Raw genomic sequence first — 15,749 nt, forward strand, 5'->3', positions numbered from 1 at the left:
AAAATATTTAAAATAATTTTTATTATATAACTATGTGTGTGTGTGTATATTTTACAAAATGTTTGTGTGTATGTGTGTGTGTGTGTGTGTGAATTTAAAATTTAAAATTTTAAATATAATAATATATAAAATATAAAATATAAAATATAATATAAAATATAATATAAAATATAAAATATAATATAAAATATAATATAATCATAAAATCTAAAATATAATATAATAATATAAAATATAATATTTACGACAGCAACACATGGTTGAGCAATGCCTCTCTGAACGAGAGTGTCTGGATATGTTGAGGCGGCCAAATGTTTGATGCTGCGCGCAGCGGAGGCGACGGCTGGGCGGGGACTCCTGCATAACAGAAATTTGTTATTAATTAATTTAATAATTTATAATTAAAAAGAAATACTTACTAGTTCCAATTTTCCACCACAGGTTCTGGTGGATATGGCTCTAGGCCAAACAGTTCCCGAAGAGCATACATGTTCTCCCATAGCCAACTGTTATTGGCATCCATTTCCCGCGCCTCTGCAGTTTCGCACCACATTTCTGCAAACATTTGTCGATGTTCCCACCTCAGCATTCTCACCCACTCTCGTTCAGTTAAACCTTGCTCCACCACGTGTTGCGGCCGTAAATTTTGCACAATGTTATAGATCATCTGAAAAATATGAATATTTAATATATATATCTAAACATATTGCAACATTCTGTACAAAATTTTTGAATAAATTGTACAACTTACTATTTCGGGGAGCGTACGGTGCAGAAAACCTCCAGTCATTTTTTTTGTTTTTTTTCACTCTTTTTTAAGATACTAACGTGTCAAACGCTAAAAACTTTATGACGAACATCGCGGAGACAGACCCGCTCACGTTAAAAAGAGTAGGGGATGTATAACATAATAGCTTGAACGCTTACTCGGCACATGAGATAAGAAAACAGATGGTCCGAGACAAAGATTCCATGATGAGAATAACCATATGAATAATATTTAAAATTGAAACCACCTTCGAACGTCAATAGAACCACGTTCGAACCACAATCGAACCTCGTTCAAACATCAACCAAACACCTTCGAACCACTTTCGAACCACATTCGTACCTCGATCAACCACGTTCGAACATCGATTGAACGTCAATCAACCACCTTCGAACCACTTTCGAACCACGTTCGAACATCGATCGAACGTCAATCAACCACTTTCGAACCACTTTCGTACCTCAATCAACCACGTTCGAACATCGATCGAACATCGATCGAACATCAATTAACCACTTTCATACCTCAATCAACCACTTTCGAACCACCTTCGAACCTCGATCAAACATCAATCAACCTCGATCGAACCACCTTCGAACCTCGATCAAACATCAATCAACCTCGATCGAACATCAATCGAACCACGTACATACATCGATCAACCACCTTCGAACCACTTTCGAACCATGTTCATACCTCGATCGAACATCAATCAACCACATTCAAACCTCAATCGACTACATTTAAAAAATTATAACATAAGAATTCTGTCACATGCTGAAATTAATACGAGCACGTGTAGACATATAATACTTGTATGCGTATGAGGAAAATGAGCGAACAAAGATAATATTATTTCAATATTAATTTATTCAAAAAAAGGGTGTGGCGAATCATTGTGATGATTTGACCACCAATTAAATATTTTAAATACATTTTCTAAAGCACAATTTTTTATATGTTTATCGCAACGTAGGCTATAGGTAGTATCTAAGTTGTTTAATGCAGGAATATCTTCATAGTTTGCATCCAAGGTCTCAATAATGAAACCGTTTCTCGCATCGTCCATTATATTGGTCAACCATTCTCGCTTTTCATGGCCTTTTACGTACACAAGAGAGGATGTCTCTTCTTCTTCTTGTATCATACCAGCGATAGCTGTTGTAATCAAATGCTGAGCCATGCAGTATGGAACGCTTCCATCTTCCCATTGCAATCCATGATGATTTCGAGTCAACCATGAAGCTTGACGTCTCTCCGATTTTATGAGCACACCCCATGGTACGGGGCATGCGAAAAAATAATGTGAAACAATGAATCCTCTTCTCAGAATCGCCGCTTCCTTCACAATAAACTGTTTATTGAGAATAAATCCTTGCAGATCCACAAACGTCGGTACAACCATTTTGTTGCAAGAATGTTGGACGACTGATGTAGATTGTTAAAAATCTCAATCATTTATATTACATCGGAGGAGGGGATAATTGCTGATTATGTAATTTTACGAACTACGTTGGACAAAGGACAATATTCGACAACACGATCATGCAAGATGAGACAATATGCTGTAGTATTTGCCGGTACATCTTCCTTACATTCAAACTCTATTCTCACGTCCACGGTAGAATTTTTGACAGAATCATTTTGTCGCGAACAATCAATAACTGCGAGAGGACCGCAATGTAGAAATTTCGCGATAGTTAGTACATTCTCAATATCACACCCGTAATAAGATTTGCGAAAACGAGAGTACATATCAAACAAGAGGGCGAATCTATTTTTTTCAAAATCTAAATTTAAATCATCATAGGGATAAGATTCAGAGTTTAGATACAGCTTTACGTTGGCTAATTTACAATGATCGAATACAGTAACATCTTTTGTCATAATATTTTTTCTACCAGTCTGCAGTGCAAAGATCACATATCGCGGCTTTTCCAGCTGAGAAGCAGTTTTCACAGTCCATGAATGCTTGGTTGTACTATGTAGCAGAGGAAATTCGTATAGATCCCAAGTGCGAAAACTCATGTTTAAGAATTGCCCGCTTTCCAATGCTCGTAGCAAGGACAGTTTATTAACCTCATTCAATAGTACATGAGGCATACGCCATTGTATCTTGAGTAATTCAATAGCAGCTTCAGCAGGTCCATACAGACAATTGTTGTCGTTGCGCGAACGTATCAAAATTAATTCGTGGCGTGCATTAATCACAACTCGCTTGTAATCTTCACAAAATCCCAATAGCATGTTGAGCGGCACGCAAAAGTTGAACATACAAATTTCATTACATGCCCCATTATGTGTCATATCCCATCCAGCATTCTTCAAGATATTACTTCTCTCGGTTGTTAAAGAAACATAATTTTTCATCGTTGAAGTTATTACAACGTTTCTGTTGCGATCAATCTCCACACCATTGAGTTCATATCGAATTTCATCAAACATGAACGCAACACAATTATTTGTTAATATCATCGTTTCATTTGCATCTATTTTAGATGTCATTAACTTTCCCTCGACATACAAAAAGCTTTCGCACGGCAACGTGTACAAATCCTGGTGGTGTATAGGTATCCGTATCTCGTCGCTATGTCCAAGCGATGTGTTAGCATATGGATTGTATGTATGTGTCTCAACCTTGACGATACGATCATCAAAGACTGGTTCACCACTAATATTCAAAATATCAATCATCTTTTCGTACGATGAATCCCAATGATTTTAAAAATTCGCGATTCAATGCGCTGAGTTTCTTTTTAGTGTAACGAGATCTCTGATTATTGTCGCTCACTGCCGCAGCTGCTCTCGCAAAAGTATTGTCCCTCGTAATGTCCCTCGTAAAATTATTATCTCTCACGTGCTCCGTATCATTTAGCACGAGCATCACACGCTAATTTTGTCGACGCCGTACGTGCAATCTTACAGTAACTTCCTCTCCTCGAAAATCCAACAATCGTCCTTCTTGATCAACAATGCATATCGTTAGATCAGTAATGCTCCGTACGACGATCGGGAGATAAATGATCTGTGCAGGCGTTTCCGATATCTTATATCCTGGCGGCACGCTCGGTGAAAATTCATGTATCGTGTGTACGCGCTTGTCATTACTGTACGCACCAGTGGTGACGCTACATTCTATACGGATAATATTCACGCTAATAATATTTATAGGTAAATCCGAATCATGCCATTTGTGAGGTTGCAATATACGATTCGACGAGAATCCCAACAACGATCCTATATTGTATGGTTTATTAAAGTTTATTCTATAGATGCATTTGATTTCGCTCTTTAGAGTATTATGATTGGCGCGAAGCGCTATTGCATCTTCATTCTGCTCTTTATTGGAAGGATATTGTGAAATTGCACGTCTCAGATATTCATCTATAGCTTGTATTTCGTATGATCCTTCGGGTATTGTAATTTCCTTGTCATCGTTATCAAAGTAAAATTTATTATTCTTAGAATTTACATTCGGAATCGTATGATAAGTTTCAAAATCTGTTAAACCGAGCTCATAATCACCATTCGATAAATCTATAGCTGGAAAGTAGCTTACAGCGAGAACGCTACTTTTGCCAGTCAACGTTAGTGTTAGCGACATGTTGTCAAACTGAATCGTGATGATGGATTGACAGGTTTTATATCAACCGTTTGAAGAAATCGTAAACACAATTGTCCACAATTATTCTGATTATAATTTTGATAGGATGTGTGATTGTATTCTATTTTCGTAACATTTAAATATTGCACCAATTCTTTGGGTGGTCGTAGATTACCAAAACTATCGAAATATATTGATCGATTTCCCCTCTTTACATATGCTACCCAATGAGTACCGGGACCATCAACGTCGTCCAAATTGACGATACCGCTCTCATTTTGTCGCACACCGTTTATCGGGAAATTATTGCGCATGAAAACACCTCTAAAGAATGGTATATGCATACGTCTTGCCAGTTGTTCTAATTGTACATTAGTTGTTACACCCACAGGCATTTTTAGCGTTTTTTTTTGACGTTTTTTTTTTCTTAGTTGAGAATCCCTGTCCACGCTTGTATGGAGCGAGATAAACTCCACGACCTTCCATAGCGCGATTATGATGTTGCATTTCTTCAAGCTGACGTTGCGCAGCCTTGCTATCATTCACAGCCTTTGCGACTCCCGCTGCTCCACCGGCCAACGAACCGAGAACTCCCAACAATGGTAAAATGGGCAAGATACCACCACGCTTCGCCACAGACAGTATTCGTTTCTTCTTCTTTTTCAAAGATTTTTTCGTCTTCATCCCCATACCGAATTTTGTCTTTGCTTTCATAGCTGCCCAAACAGTCGTAGCGGCTGCTCTTTCACCAAGAGTCGAATCTCTCGCAGTAATACGTTTTCGCGCTTTCGCAGCGAGTATATTGTCAGCAACGTGTCGTTCTCTGAGGGCGTTGTTTTGAGAATATGCAATGTCGTGCTCGCGACACGCAGCATCCAATGGATTAATGCCTCGATCACCTCTAGCCAATCGCTTTTCCAAATGAGTCCCCGGACCGCAAAACTGATAGCCGGGGATATGTAATTCGATCGGAAGTGCGTTTATCGCGCGATTAAAGAGACCACTACCTATTTTCGTTGACATTCGCTGCAATCCTTTATCATCGGCGCTGGACCGTCGATGTGCGTTTGCTGCCACGGTCGATTGTAATGTTTGAAACATCGACGACAGGTCTGAATCTCTGGATCCGCCTTTATGTGTTCCGGAAGCTTGTCCCACACGTAGTGAATGTGATTTTCATATCGCAATAAAAATGCTTTTGGTACAAATTGCAGTTGTTCGGCGCTTAAACCGTGAATATCGGAAGCACTTGTTAGCAGAACAAACATTTTTTCAATACTGAGTGATTCATGGTTCCGCACAGCTATAAATAGGCTCTCCATGACTCATTCATTCATTCGAGAGAAAACATGCGGTTCGTTCAGCAATCGACGATAATCAAAGTTACAAATTTCGACGATAAAACACGGTTGATGTCGGATAAAGAAATACGCAGACATGGAAACATACTGCCGAATACTATACGCGGAATCATTTGCGGGCCTTCGAATTGTGGTAAAACTAACGCGTTGATTAGTTTGATAGAAAGCCCGCACGGCGTTTGCTTCGAGAACGTGTACGTATACTCGAAATCGCTTCAACAACCGAAATATCGATATTTGGAAAATTTGCTATCACCGATAGAAGAAATTGGTTATTTTACATTCTCTAATAATAGTGATGTCATTCCACCGAGTGAGGCGCTTCCGAATTCCATTTTTATCTTTGATGACGTGGCATGTGACAAGCAAGGTACGATGAGCAAGGTAAGAGAGTACTTTGCAATGGGGCGACACTCGAGCGTCGACTGTTTCTATCTTTGTCAAACGTATGCCAAGATACCCAAGCATCTTGTACGTGACAATGCAAACTTATTAATTTTATTTAAACAAGATGGGACAAACTTGAAACATGTGTACAACGATCATGTAAATACAGATATGTCATACAATAATTTTCGCGCATTTTGTCAGAAATGTTGGCAACATAAATATGGATTTGCAGCGATTGACAAGGACAGTCCGCTGACTAATGGACGATACAGAAAAGGATTTAATGAATTTGCAATACCACAAAGCACTTAGTCGCTTTCGATGCATTGATTGAGCAACGTCTAAATTGCAACATTATGAATAACGATCGTGAAAAGATTGTGTTAGAGATTGCGAAAACGAGCGATTCAATCCGTAAAAAATATCGTTTCTTGAAAACTGGTAAAATGGAGGAGGACGATGCATTGGAGAGGCATTTTAAACCAATCTCTGAACCTCTGAAACAGCTTGTTGAAAATACATTTGGTGTTGAGTCTGGTGAAGAAAAGATTGAACCATTGAGCATGCTCGGAGAGAAAAAAGAGTTTAAAACAAAGCGATCAAATATATCATTGAGCGGTATAACTTCTACTCCAAAGCGAATCAAAAGCAGGCGAATGCAACAATTATTGGATGCAACTACTTCTACTCCGATACAAGATGTACAGCCAAGGCAATTATTGCATGATAAGACATCTATCGAGGAAATTTTCGAGACTTCACCTCAATCGCTTGTGACATCAATTCAACATTCATTACAAACATCCGATGGTCAAAATTCATTGCGAAATCACCTGGGTCCACTTGCTCAAAAATATGTGGCAGCTATATTGAATCAAGATAAAAATTCCAAGATGGATTACTTATACGGTGTTAAATTTATCGACAAAGGAATGACGCTCGGTAATAAAAATTTCGATGTGGATAAAAATGATAATATAATTATCGATGGGTCAAAATACGTTGGAACAACAGGTCTTTACGAGTTGGTTTTCAAGAGAATTCCCGACGATGAAATATATACTGCGAATGACTTGCAAAACTATAAAAGTATATTAATAAGAACAAATGCTCACAGACGAAATGGTAATGTGAATCAGCCTGTATTAGGTAACAAGGGATACAAATATAAATATATAATCGCACCATTATTCTCTGATAAAAAATCTGGAAAAGGTATACCGCATGCTATGATCTTAAACAATAATAAGATTGATTACGTGCATTGGAATGATCCCAACGAGTTGGTAGATCGTCTGCGATTGCTCGAAGCTTCACGTCAAGCCGGCAACAACGCCCACAGCAATGAAATATTATCGATTATCGAGGAACTTTACGAAGCTCGTATTATTATAAAATAAGTTATACATCCACGATACGAGTCAGTCTGTCAATATTAGTGGTATCGAAATGTCGATTAATAAATTTGGATTATCACTTGAGTAGTGATACTAGGCGGGTTCTAACCCAGGGGCAATGAGGGGGGTGAGGGGCCAGGGGAACCCAGGGCGCGGGGAATGACGTCACGCGGGGAGGGGGGAATGACGTCACGCGGGGAGGGAGAATGACGTCACGCGGGGAGGGGGAGGCGTCCGCGATTTTGGTACCGGGTCCGCGAGGGGTCCGCGGGGTGGGGGAGGCGTCCGCGAGGTTAGGGTCCGCGAGGGGGCCGCGGGGAGGGGGAGGCGTCCGCGAGGTTAGGGTCCGCGAGGGGTCCGCGGGGGGGGGAGACGTCCGCGAGGTTATGGTCCGCGAGGGATCCGCGGGAGGGGGAGGCGTCCGCGAGGTTAGGGTCCGCGAGGGGGCCGCGGGGAGGGGGAAGCGTCCGCGATTTTAGGGTCCGCGAGGGGTCTGCGGGGAGAGAGGAATCCGCGAAAGACCGCATGAAACTTTTTGGGTAAGGGGTCCGCGGGGAGAGAGGAACGTGAGAGAGAGATGTTGCGAGAGAGACGTTCGCGAAAGAGAGATAGCGGTAGCGAGATGATGCGGCGATTGAGAGTGCGAGGTGTTGCAGCGAGGCGTATATGCAAGAGCGAGAGAGATAGTGCGAGATGGTTAGGTAGCGAGATGACGCGAAGGAGAGCGCGAGGCGCACGCGAGAGAGATGACGCAAGAGCGAGAGAGATAGCGCGAGATGACGAGAGGTAGCGAGATGACGCGAAGGAGAGCGCGAGAGCTGATGCAGCGAAGGAGAGCGCGAGGTGCACGCGAGAGAGATATCACAAGAGCGAGAGAGAGATGTTGCGAGACGATGCGGTGATGGAGAGCGCGAGAGCTGATGCAGCGAAGGAGAACGCAAAGAGAGAGGCGTTCGTAAGAGAGAATTTTTTAAATATTTTTTATATTTTTTTAAATTAATATTTTTAGGATGAGGAAGGGGAGAAGTTCTAATCTAAAATAAATACATTTTTTTTAAATATTTAAAATAATTTTTATTATATAACTATGTGTGTGTGTGTGTGTGTGTGTATTTTACAAAATGTTTGTGTGTGTGTGTGTGTGTGTGAATTTAAAATTTAAAATTTAAAATATAATATATAAAATATAAAATATAAAATATAATATAAAATATAATATAAAATATAAAATATAATATAAAATATAATATAATCATAAAATTTATTGCAGCGCGATGGTGGCTGCGAGAAGCGGCGGGGACTGCTGGGCGGGGACTCCTGCATAACAGAAAATGTTATTAAGAATTTATAATTAATAGATAATTTGATTTATATTTAATTTAATGTAATTTAATTTAATTTATAACTTACATGATAATCTCAGCCTTTTGACGTCAGATTTATTGGACGCGTAAATATTAGTCCACCCAATGGAACCTCTTCCAAAAAACGCCAAGATGAAGATTGTGCTTTTTTGGAGAACAATATAGGGGATATGTCATAAAACACGAATGCTTGCAAGTAGGGGTGCAAACTATCGAAAAAATTTGCTTGTCGATACTATCGATAGTTTTCAAGATCCTTGTCGATACTATCGATAAATATCGATAGTTTTATAAGTTGTTTATATGCTATTTTTTAACTATAGATTCTCCTAGATTACATTTTCAGATACTATATTCGATAATTAAACAAAAATAAAATATAATTAAATAAAAATAAGGCTATAAATATTATAAAAACAGACAAATTTATATTAAATGTATATTCAAAATTTTATTGACTATATTTGTAATTACATTTTAAGTAAATTAGTTTTTTTGCATTATCAGAGGTTAATCTAGCACGTCGATCACTTATCGTATTTCCAGCAGTGGAGTTAATCCTCTCCGATGGAACAGATGTACCTGGTACACAGAGGTATTTCAAAGCTATTTTCTTCAAAGCATCACATTTAGTGTAGTTAATCCAAAATTTAATAACATCTTCATCTTCTGCAAGAATTGGTTCTTCCAAATAAGAATTGAAATGTACAATTGCCTGAGACAATAGTGGAATATTGTGAGAAGCTGGCAGGGTAGGACTTCGAAATTGGTTCAAAAATGTGAATAAACCTAAACAAAAAGTAACGATTTAAAAATAAAACTTAATTAAATACATGACTTATTGAAATACTTGTAGAGATCCTACTTTTTTTTTTAGATGAATCATCAGAATTAGATGAAGCCGAAGGTTGAGCATGAATAGGTGGAATAGTCGTAGAATTTAAAATCATCTTCAATTCATGTTTAATAGAAGTTGCAGCATTACCAAAGTTATTATATTGATAAAATCCTAAATTTTTAAATCTAGGATCCATAACTGTAGCAATGCTGTAATAAAATAAACAATTTTAGTAATTAATTAAATTATAAAATATTAAGAATAATATATTATAAATTATATAACAATATATTATATAAACAAATTATATAAATAATTAAATAATATTAAGAATAATATAAATTTATATACCTAGGAACAGTTCGTGTTTCATATTGCAGCAATCTATCTTCACTCAACTTAATGAGGAGTTTTCGAAATATTTGCCCAGTTTTTGTTTTCATAACTGATTCTAAATTTTTTAACTCAATGAGTATTTGTTTTGTACATGGAATTAAAAGAGAAATTGTGGCATATGATTCACCACTTAGTTTTTCAGTCATAACAGCAAATATTTTCAAACAAGCTAAAATATCTGGGATACATTGTGTTTCTTCATGATTCAATAGAGGAATATTATTTTTAAATTTTAATAAAATAATATTAATACAATCTAAAGTTTTATATATACGTTGTAACATCTCATAAGATGAATTCCAACGAGTATAAACTGATTGTACTAAAGTTGTAACTTCCATTTGACGTAAATTAAGTTCTTTTTTCAATTCAGCTGATTTCTTAGGACTTGAATGAAAGAAAGTAGTTATACGCTTACATTTCTTTAAAATAATGTAAACTGAAACTTCATTTTCAGAAGATAAATTTTCAAATTCATCACTCTCAAATAATCTAAAACATTTAATTTAAACTCAATAAAATAAAGAATAATAGAAATATACACATTTAGATAAAGTTTGAGTACTTACTTCATCACATCAGTATCTATTGCAGTTAACGAAGATGATGGCTTAGTTTTTAATATGGCATGATTTACAACTAATTGTATAGAATGGGCTCCGCATGGGACATGTTTCACCTATTAAAATTGTAATACATTATATGATAAATATAAGTTTTAAATATAATTTATTTAAGTAAAAATTTACCTTTAATTTCTCACAAGTTGCTATCATGTTAGCAGCATTATCAGTCACAGCACATACTAGTTCTACATTTGGGTATATCTTCAATACTTTTTCTTGAATTAAGGATTTTAGATCTTCAGCTGTTGATGATACATCACTCACGTGAATAAAATTCAGTAATGCTGCTTGTAATTTGGATTCAAAAATGAAATGACCTGTGATCGTCAGATAAGATTCTCTGGCAACACTAGTCCAGCCATCAAAAGTTATTGCTAAATATCTATAAAATAATATAAAAACTTAGAAGAAAATTAAAAATTATTTTTTAAAAATTATTTAAAAAATTAAAATTATAAAAATATTAAAAATTATTAATTTAATCAAAAACGTAGAAGAAAAATATAAAAAACTAAAACATTTGAAAAAACATACTTGACAGTATTTAAAATAGTTGAAATTTTCTCTTTCACCTCGTGATACATTTTTGGAATTAAAACATTAGTGACTGTAGGTCGACTTGGCAAACAATATCGTGGATTCAATTCATACACAAATTCTTGAAATCCAATGTCATTTACTATGCTCAAAGGCTGAAGATCTCTAGTAATAAATTTTACTAATGCTTTATCCAATATAATTTTTTGTTTACTGTTAGCACCATAATAGAGTCTTTTCTTTTTTATAAACTTCTTCAATGACGGCTGATTCTTAGAACGTTTTCGAGGCAAATTTTTTTTAGTTTGAACACTGAAACAATAGAAATTATTAACAAACATGAGCCTATACAAACGCTAAAAGGAAATAAATTTATAATATTTGTACCAATGATTCTCAGTTTCAATTTCTATTCTTGTTCCTTCAGGTTCACTTCCACTGGGGGTAGAATGTGAAAGGCTCTCTTCCTCTTCAATAGATTTTTTTAATTTGGAGGCATGATAGCGATGTAGATGATCCCAATAATTACTTGTATTACCACTGTTATAAATTTCAGTATTACATATTATGCATACAGATAATTTCTTATTGTTTGGATCTTTTTTAAAAAATTCCCATACTTTTGATTTCTTCATCCTTGTTTTTACACTAAACAACAAAAGAATAAATTTATTAGATAAATTTTAAAAATATAAAAATATTAGCATTTTTTAAAATAAATTATTACTTACTTCGAAATTTGACATTCAGACTGAGAGTTTGATACAAGAAAGCCTTGTAATGTTGATTGTTTCTGCTTTTTTGCAGGTTGGGGATCATCAACTATTGATTCTATAAGTACAGATAAATAACAGAATAGAGTAATAAATACACAATATTTTATAAATAACTTTAATTTGTTTTGCATGTAATTTTAATATAATTCAAATTATTAACTTACCATTTTCCTCTTCCCAATGCATATTGCGTGATAATAATAACGAAAATTGAAATAACCTCACTTTTAAAAAGTTAAATTATCTGTCAAATTAAATTATTCATTAATATCAAGTTAGGATATATAGTTGTTAACATTGATAATAATGTAAGTCGTAGACGGTAGACGCAAGTAACGCACAAGTTTTGGCATATGAAATTTTCGATTGTAGCACGTTTTTACGACATCCTAAACTTGTGCGTTACTTACAATATTTACGTCTATCGTCTACGACTTCATAAACTACGTCATACCCAAACAAAAAGCACGTAAAAACTTCGACAATTAGGCTGCGTTCGGAAATCGAAAACATCACATGTCACTTCTCTAAAGGCCAGAGCACAGACTTTTGCATAACGCATAACGCATATGCATAAGAAATTTGATTGGTTCATAACGTGCATAACGCATATGCATAAGAAATTCAACCAATCGAATTTCTTATGCTTATGCGTTATGCGTTATGCAAAAGTCTGTGCTAGGGCTCTAACTCTATAAAAGAGAGGGAATGCACTCGAGTCACTCAGATGAGGATGGTTTTTGAACGTACTCTTATCGATATCGATAGAGACTTCTCCTTCACCTTCTTGTCGACAACTATCGATAGTTGGTCTTGTCGATAGTATCGATAAATATCGATAAACTTTGCATCCCTACTTACAAGAACAGGCACCCAATGTTTTCTTTTCATGATCTCGTAAAAACTGATGCAACGATTTTGCATTAGGACTTCGTTGACCAATTTCACGATTTTTTAACAACTTCACTACCGAAGTTACTGGCTCAACTTTATATCTTAATGCCTTTTCACGCTCCATTTCAACGTTTGATATATCATCAACGTTTGATATATCATCAATCACCATCATTCACCACATCATCATCATCCACCACATCTTCTCTATCCATTACAACTTCTCTAACCATTTTACATTCAAGACTATCAGAAACTTTATGATGGGACACATATTATAATGTTGCTCCCCTCTTGATTTTAATTCTACATCTCTCTTCATCTCTCTGTTCTAACTGGAGTATCATCTAACTCATCATTTTTTGAAGAGTTTTGCTGATAATGCATGTGCACATCATACTATTCATATACATACTATTCATATACATATAGAACAGGGGCGGGAAAGAAATAATTAAACACACAGTTTAACAGTAAAATAATTTATTTGTTGCAAGCATTATAAACAATTTCATTTATAGCACAAGTTATCAATTCACAATCTATAAGTGATTCGCTATTAAACATATTACTATCACGTATCACCTTTGCGGCATTGCTCACATCGCGGATATTATCACATTGTAAAATATTTACAAATTGTTTAAATTTTTCATTAACACTATGAGTATTCTCACACAGCCAGGAATACATATGATCAATACATTTGTCGAATCGAATAAATGTAGTAACGTTGATGGTTTCATGTACAAAGAATTATCAGATGAAGTAATTTTTATAATTTTTGAAGTATACATGTTAACCGCTTTGAGTGTCAGATCACTAATCCATAGCGGAGTTTCAGTTAGCTGCTCAATGTCTGCTCGTTTCCACATTAGAGATTTCCATGTTTCAATGGGTAATATTATTTGATTGCCTCGATTATCACCGAGAACCAATTCCACATAGGATATTATTCCGACGCTGATTCCTATTTCCAAATATTTATAGGAAGTTGCGGTTAGAGCATATCTTCGCCCAAGTATACGAGTCGCACGCTGAATGCTATAAAAATAATTAGAACAATATTTCAAAAATTATTTAAAAATCATTATTTAAAAATCTTTATTTTGACAAAAAAAGAATCGAAACTTACTTGTCACTTGTATTCTTAGACATTTCTTGTTTTGGAACGTAATAATTCATGCTGGCGGAGTACATTTGTAAAAGAACCTTTCACATAAGTGATTGATACTGTAACGATGCGCCCCCGCATCGTTCCCGACCGTCCACCCGTCGGAAGGCTGCGCCCGGCGAACACCGGCCGGGCAGGGCAGCAGGCGCTGAGCGCCACAATTAATTAATCCAACCGTTAAATACGGTTCCACGAAAGCGCCCGACGCGCGCCGAAATAAACCGAGTCGTATCACCCCTACTTCCCCTCCTTCGATCCAGCCTCCGTTCCCGTTACTCGATCCATATAAAAAGAGAGCTCACGATAAGAGCTCTCTCAGATACCATTCCGACTCCGTCGTATCGGAGACTCTTCCGCCCGAAATAAAGAGCCCGAGGTAGACGCGTACGCTGCCTCTGCGGAGATAATCTCCGTGCTCCGAACTTCCGGCTTCCGCTTCCCCCGTCCCCCGACTTCGAGGTAGAGTGTCCTCTGTCTCCCCCGAGATATTCTCGGGAGTCCGGGGTTCCGACCGCGCCCCGCAAAACGCGCGCTGACGTCAGCGGGTGGAGCTCCGCCGCCTCTGTCGAGGGTTCTCGACCGTCAGTGCGTTCCCCCCTCCGCACCCCATACGGACGGCCGTGACACGCCGACCGTCGCGTCACGAAATAAATCGCGGGCCGCGTACGCCCGCCGACCAGGCGACCGCTTGCTACGCGCGCCGTTCGATTACGCTCTCTTCGAGATATCGAAGAGAGCAGCCGCTCTCTCGCGCCTCGCGCTTGCGCGCGCCGCGTCGCGCCGCGTCCGTGCTACCGCGCGCCGACCCGTCGCACCGCCCGACGCACCGTGCGTTCCACGTACATTACACATACAGCGATCCACTATCTATACACATACACACACATGCGAATATACACACACCCACACGCTCACTTGTACATAGCATACACTCAATTCTATAATAAAGGCGTTTGTTTGTCACCTCAACACCGCGTTCGTGTCTCACCCTTTCTCGAGCCCTGATCCCGACTGACCTGTCCGAGCTCGCGAAAGCGACCGTTACATTGGCGCTCGAACAGGGACCGTTCCGACCGCTGTGAGACACGAACTCTTTCTCGCTACCGGAAAACGCACGATGCCGAAATCGTGGATCTACATTTTACCGAAAGCGCAACTTAGCGCTATTATTGCATCGGCCGGCCTCGACGCGACCGGTACTCTAGACGAGTTACGCAAACGGATGAGTCGTCATATCGATGACCATCCCGACGAGTTCCCGTACCCTGAAGACGACGGGGGCGAACTCCCGCCCGCGATGCACATAATACCGCCGACGCCGCCCCCCGGGGGCGGGCGTACGGGACCCGCTCCGCCTGATGATGCGAAAATCATCAATCAAATTCGAAAGTGGGGGTGCCACTTCGATGGGCGCGACCCCGTCGCATTCCTCGAGCGAGTTAGCGAATTAAACGCCGGATACGGCTACACCGGGCGGCAATTACTCAAGGCGTTACCCGAGTTATTACGAGGCGACGTTTTATTGTGGTACCGAAATACACGCGAAGAATGGCGTGACTGGGGCGACTTTGAGCGCGATTTCACCGCTCATTTTTTACCGCGTCGATACAAGGCCACGCTCCG

At 38.2% G+C, this 15,749-nt stretch overlaps 1 protein-coding gene across 6 annotated transcripts; it reads right to left on the reverse strand.

Annotated features, from left to right (window-relative positions):
• Positions 1 to 9,316: 9,316 nt before the first annotated feature.
• On the reverse strand, positions 9,317 to 12,601 carry LOC145940825 (E3 SUMO-protein ligase ZBED1-like). 6 transcript variants are annotated; one of them, XM_083046422.1, is made up of 10 exons: positions 12,513 to 12,601; positions 12,223 to 12,302; positions 12,014 to 12,113; positions 11,670 to 11,930; positions 11,280 to 11,594; positions 10,869 to 11,127; positions 10,689 to 10,798; positions 10,075 to 10,611; positions 9,751 to 9,932; positions 9,317 to 9,674 (listed from the first exon to the last, which is right to left on the reverse strand). In XM_083046422.1, exons 2-10 carry the CDS (start codon positions 12,242 to 12,244, stop codon positions 9,337 to 9,339), a joined length of 2,124 nt encoding a protein of 707 aa, XP_082902548.1. In that variant the 5' UTR covers positions 12,245 to 12,302; positions 12,513 to 12,601; the 3' UTR covers positions 9,317 to 9,336. The 6 variants fall into 6 exon arrangements, 5 of the variants coding, with proteins under 5 accessions (XP_082902548.1, XP_082902549.1, XP_082902547.1 ...); XM_083046423.1 differs by lacking the exon at positions 12,513 to 12,601 and adding an exon at positions 12,469 to 12,503; XM_083046421.1 differs by lacking the exon at positions 12,513 to 12,601 and having other exon boundaries at positions 12,223 to 12,505.
• Positions 12,602 to 15,749: the final 3,148 nt, after the last annotated feature.

Source organism: Prenolepis imparis, unplaced genomic scaffold (genome assembly GCF_030444845.1).
Source record: "Prenolepis imparis isolate NDT839.2.m4 unplaced genomic scaffold, iyPreImpa1.0 SCAF_9, whole genome shotgun sequence".
NCBI classification, from domain to species: Eukaryota; Metazoa; Arthropoda; class Insecta; order Hymenoptera; family Formicidae; genus Prenolepis; species Prenolepis imparis.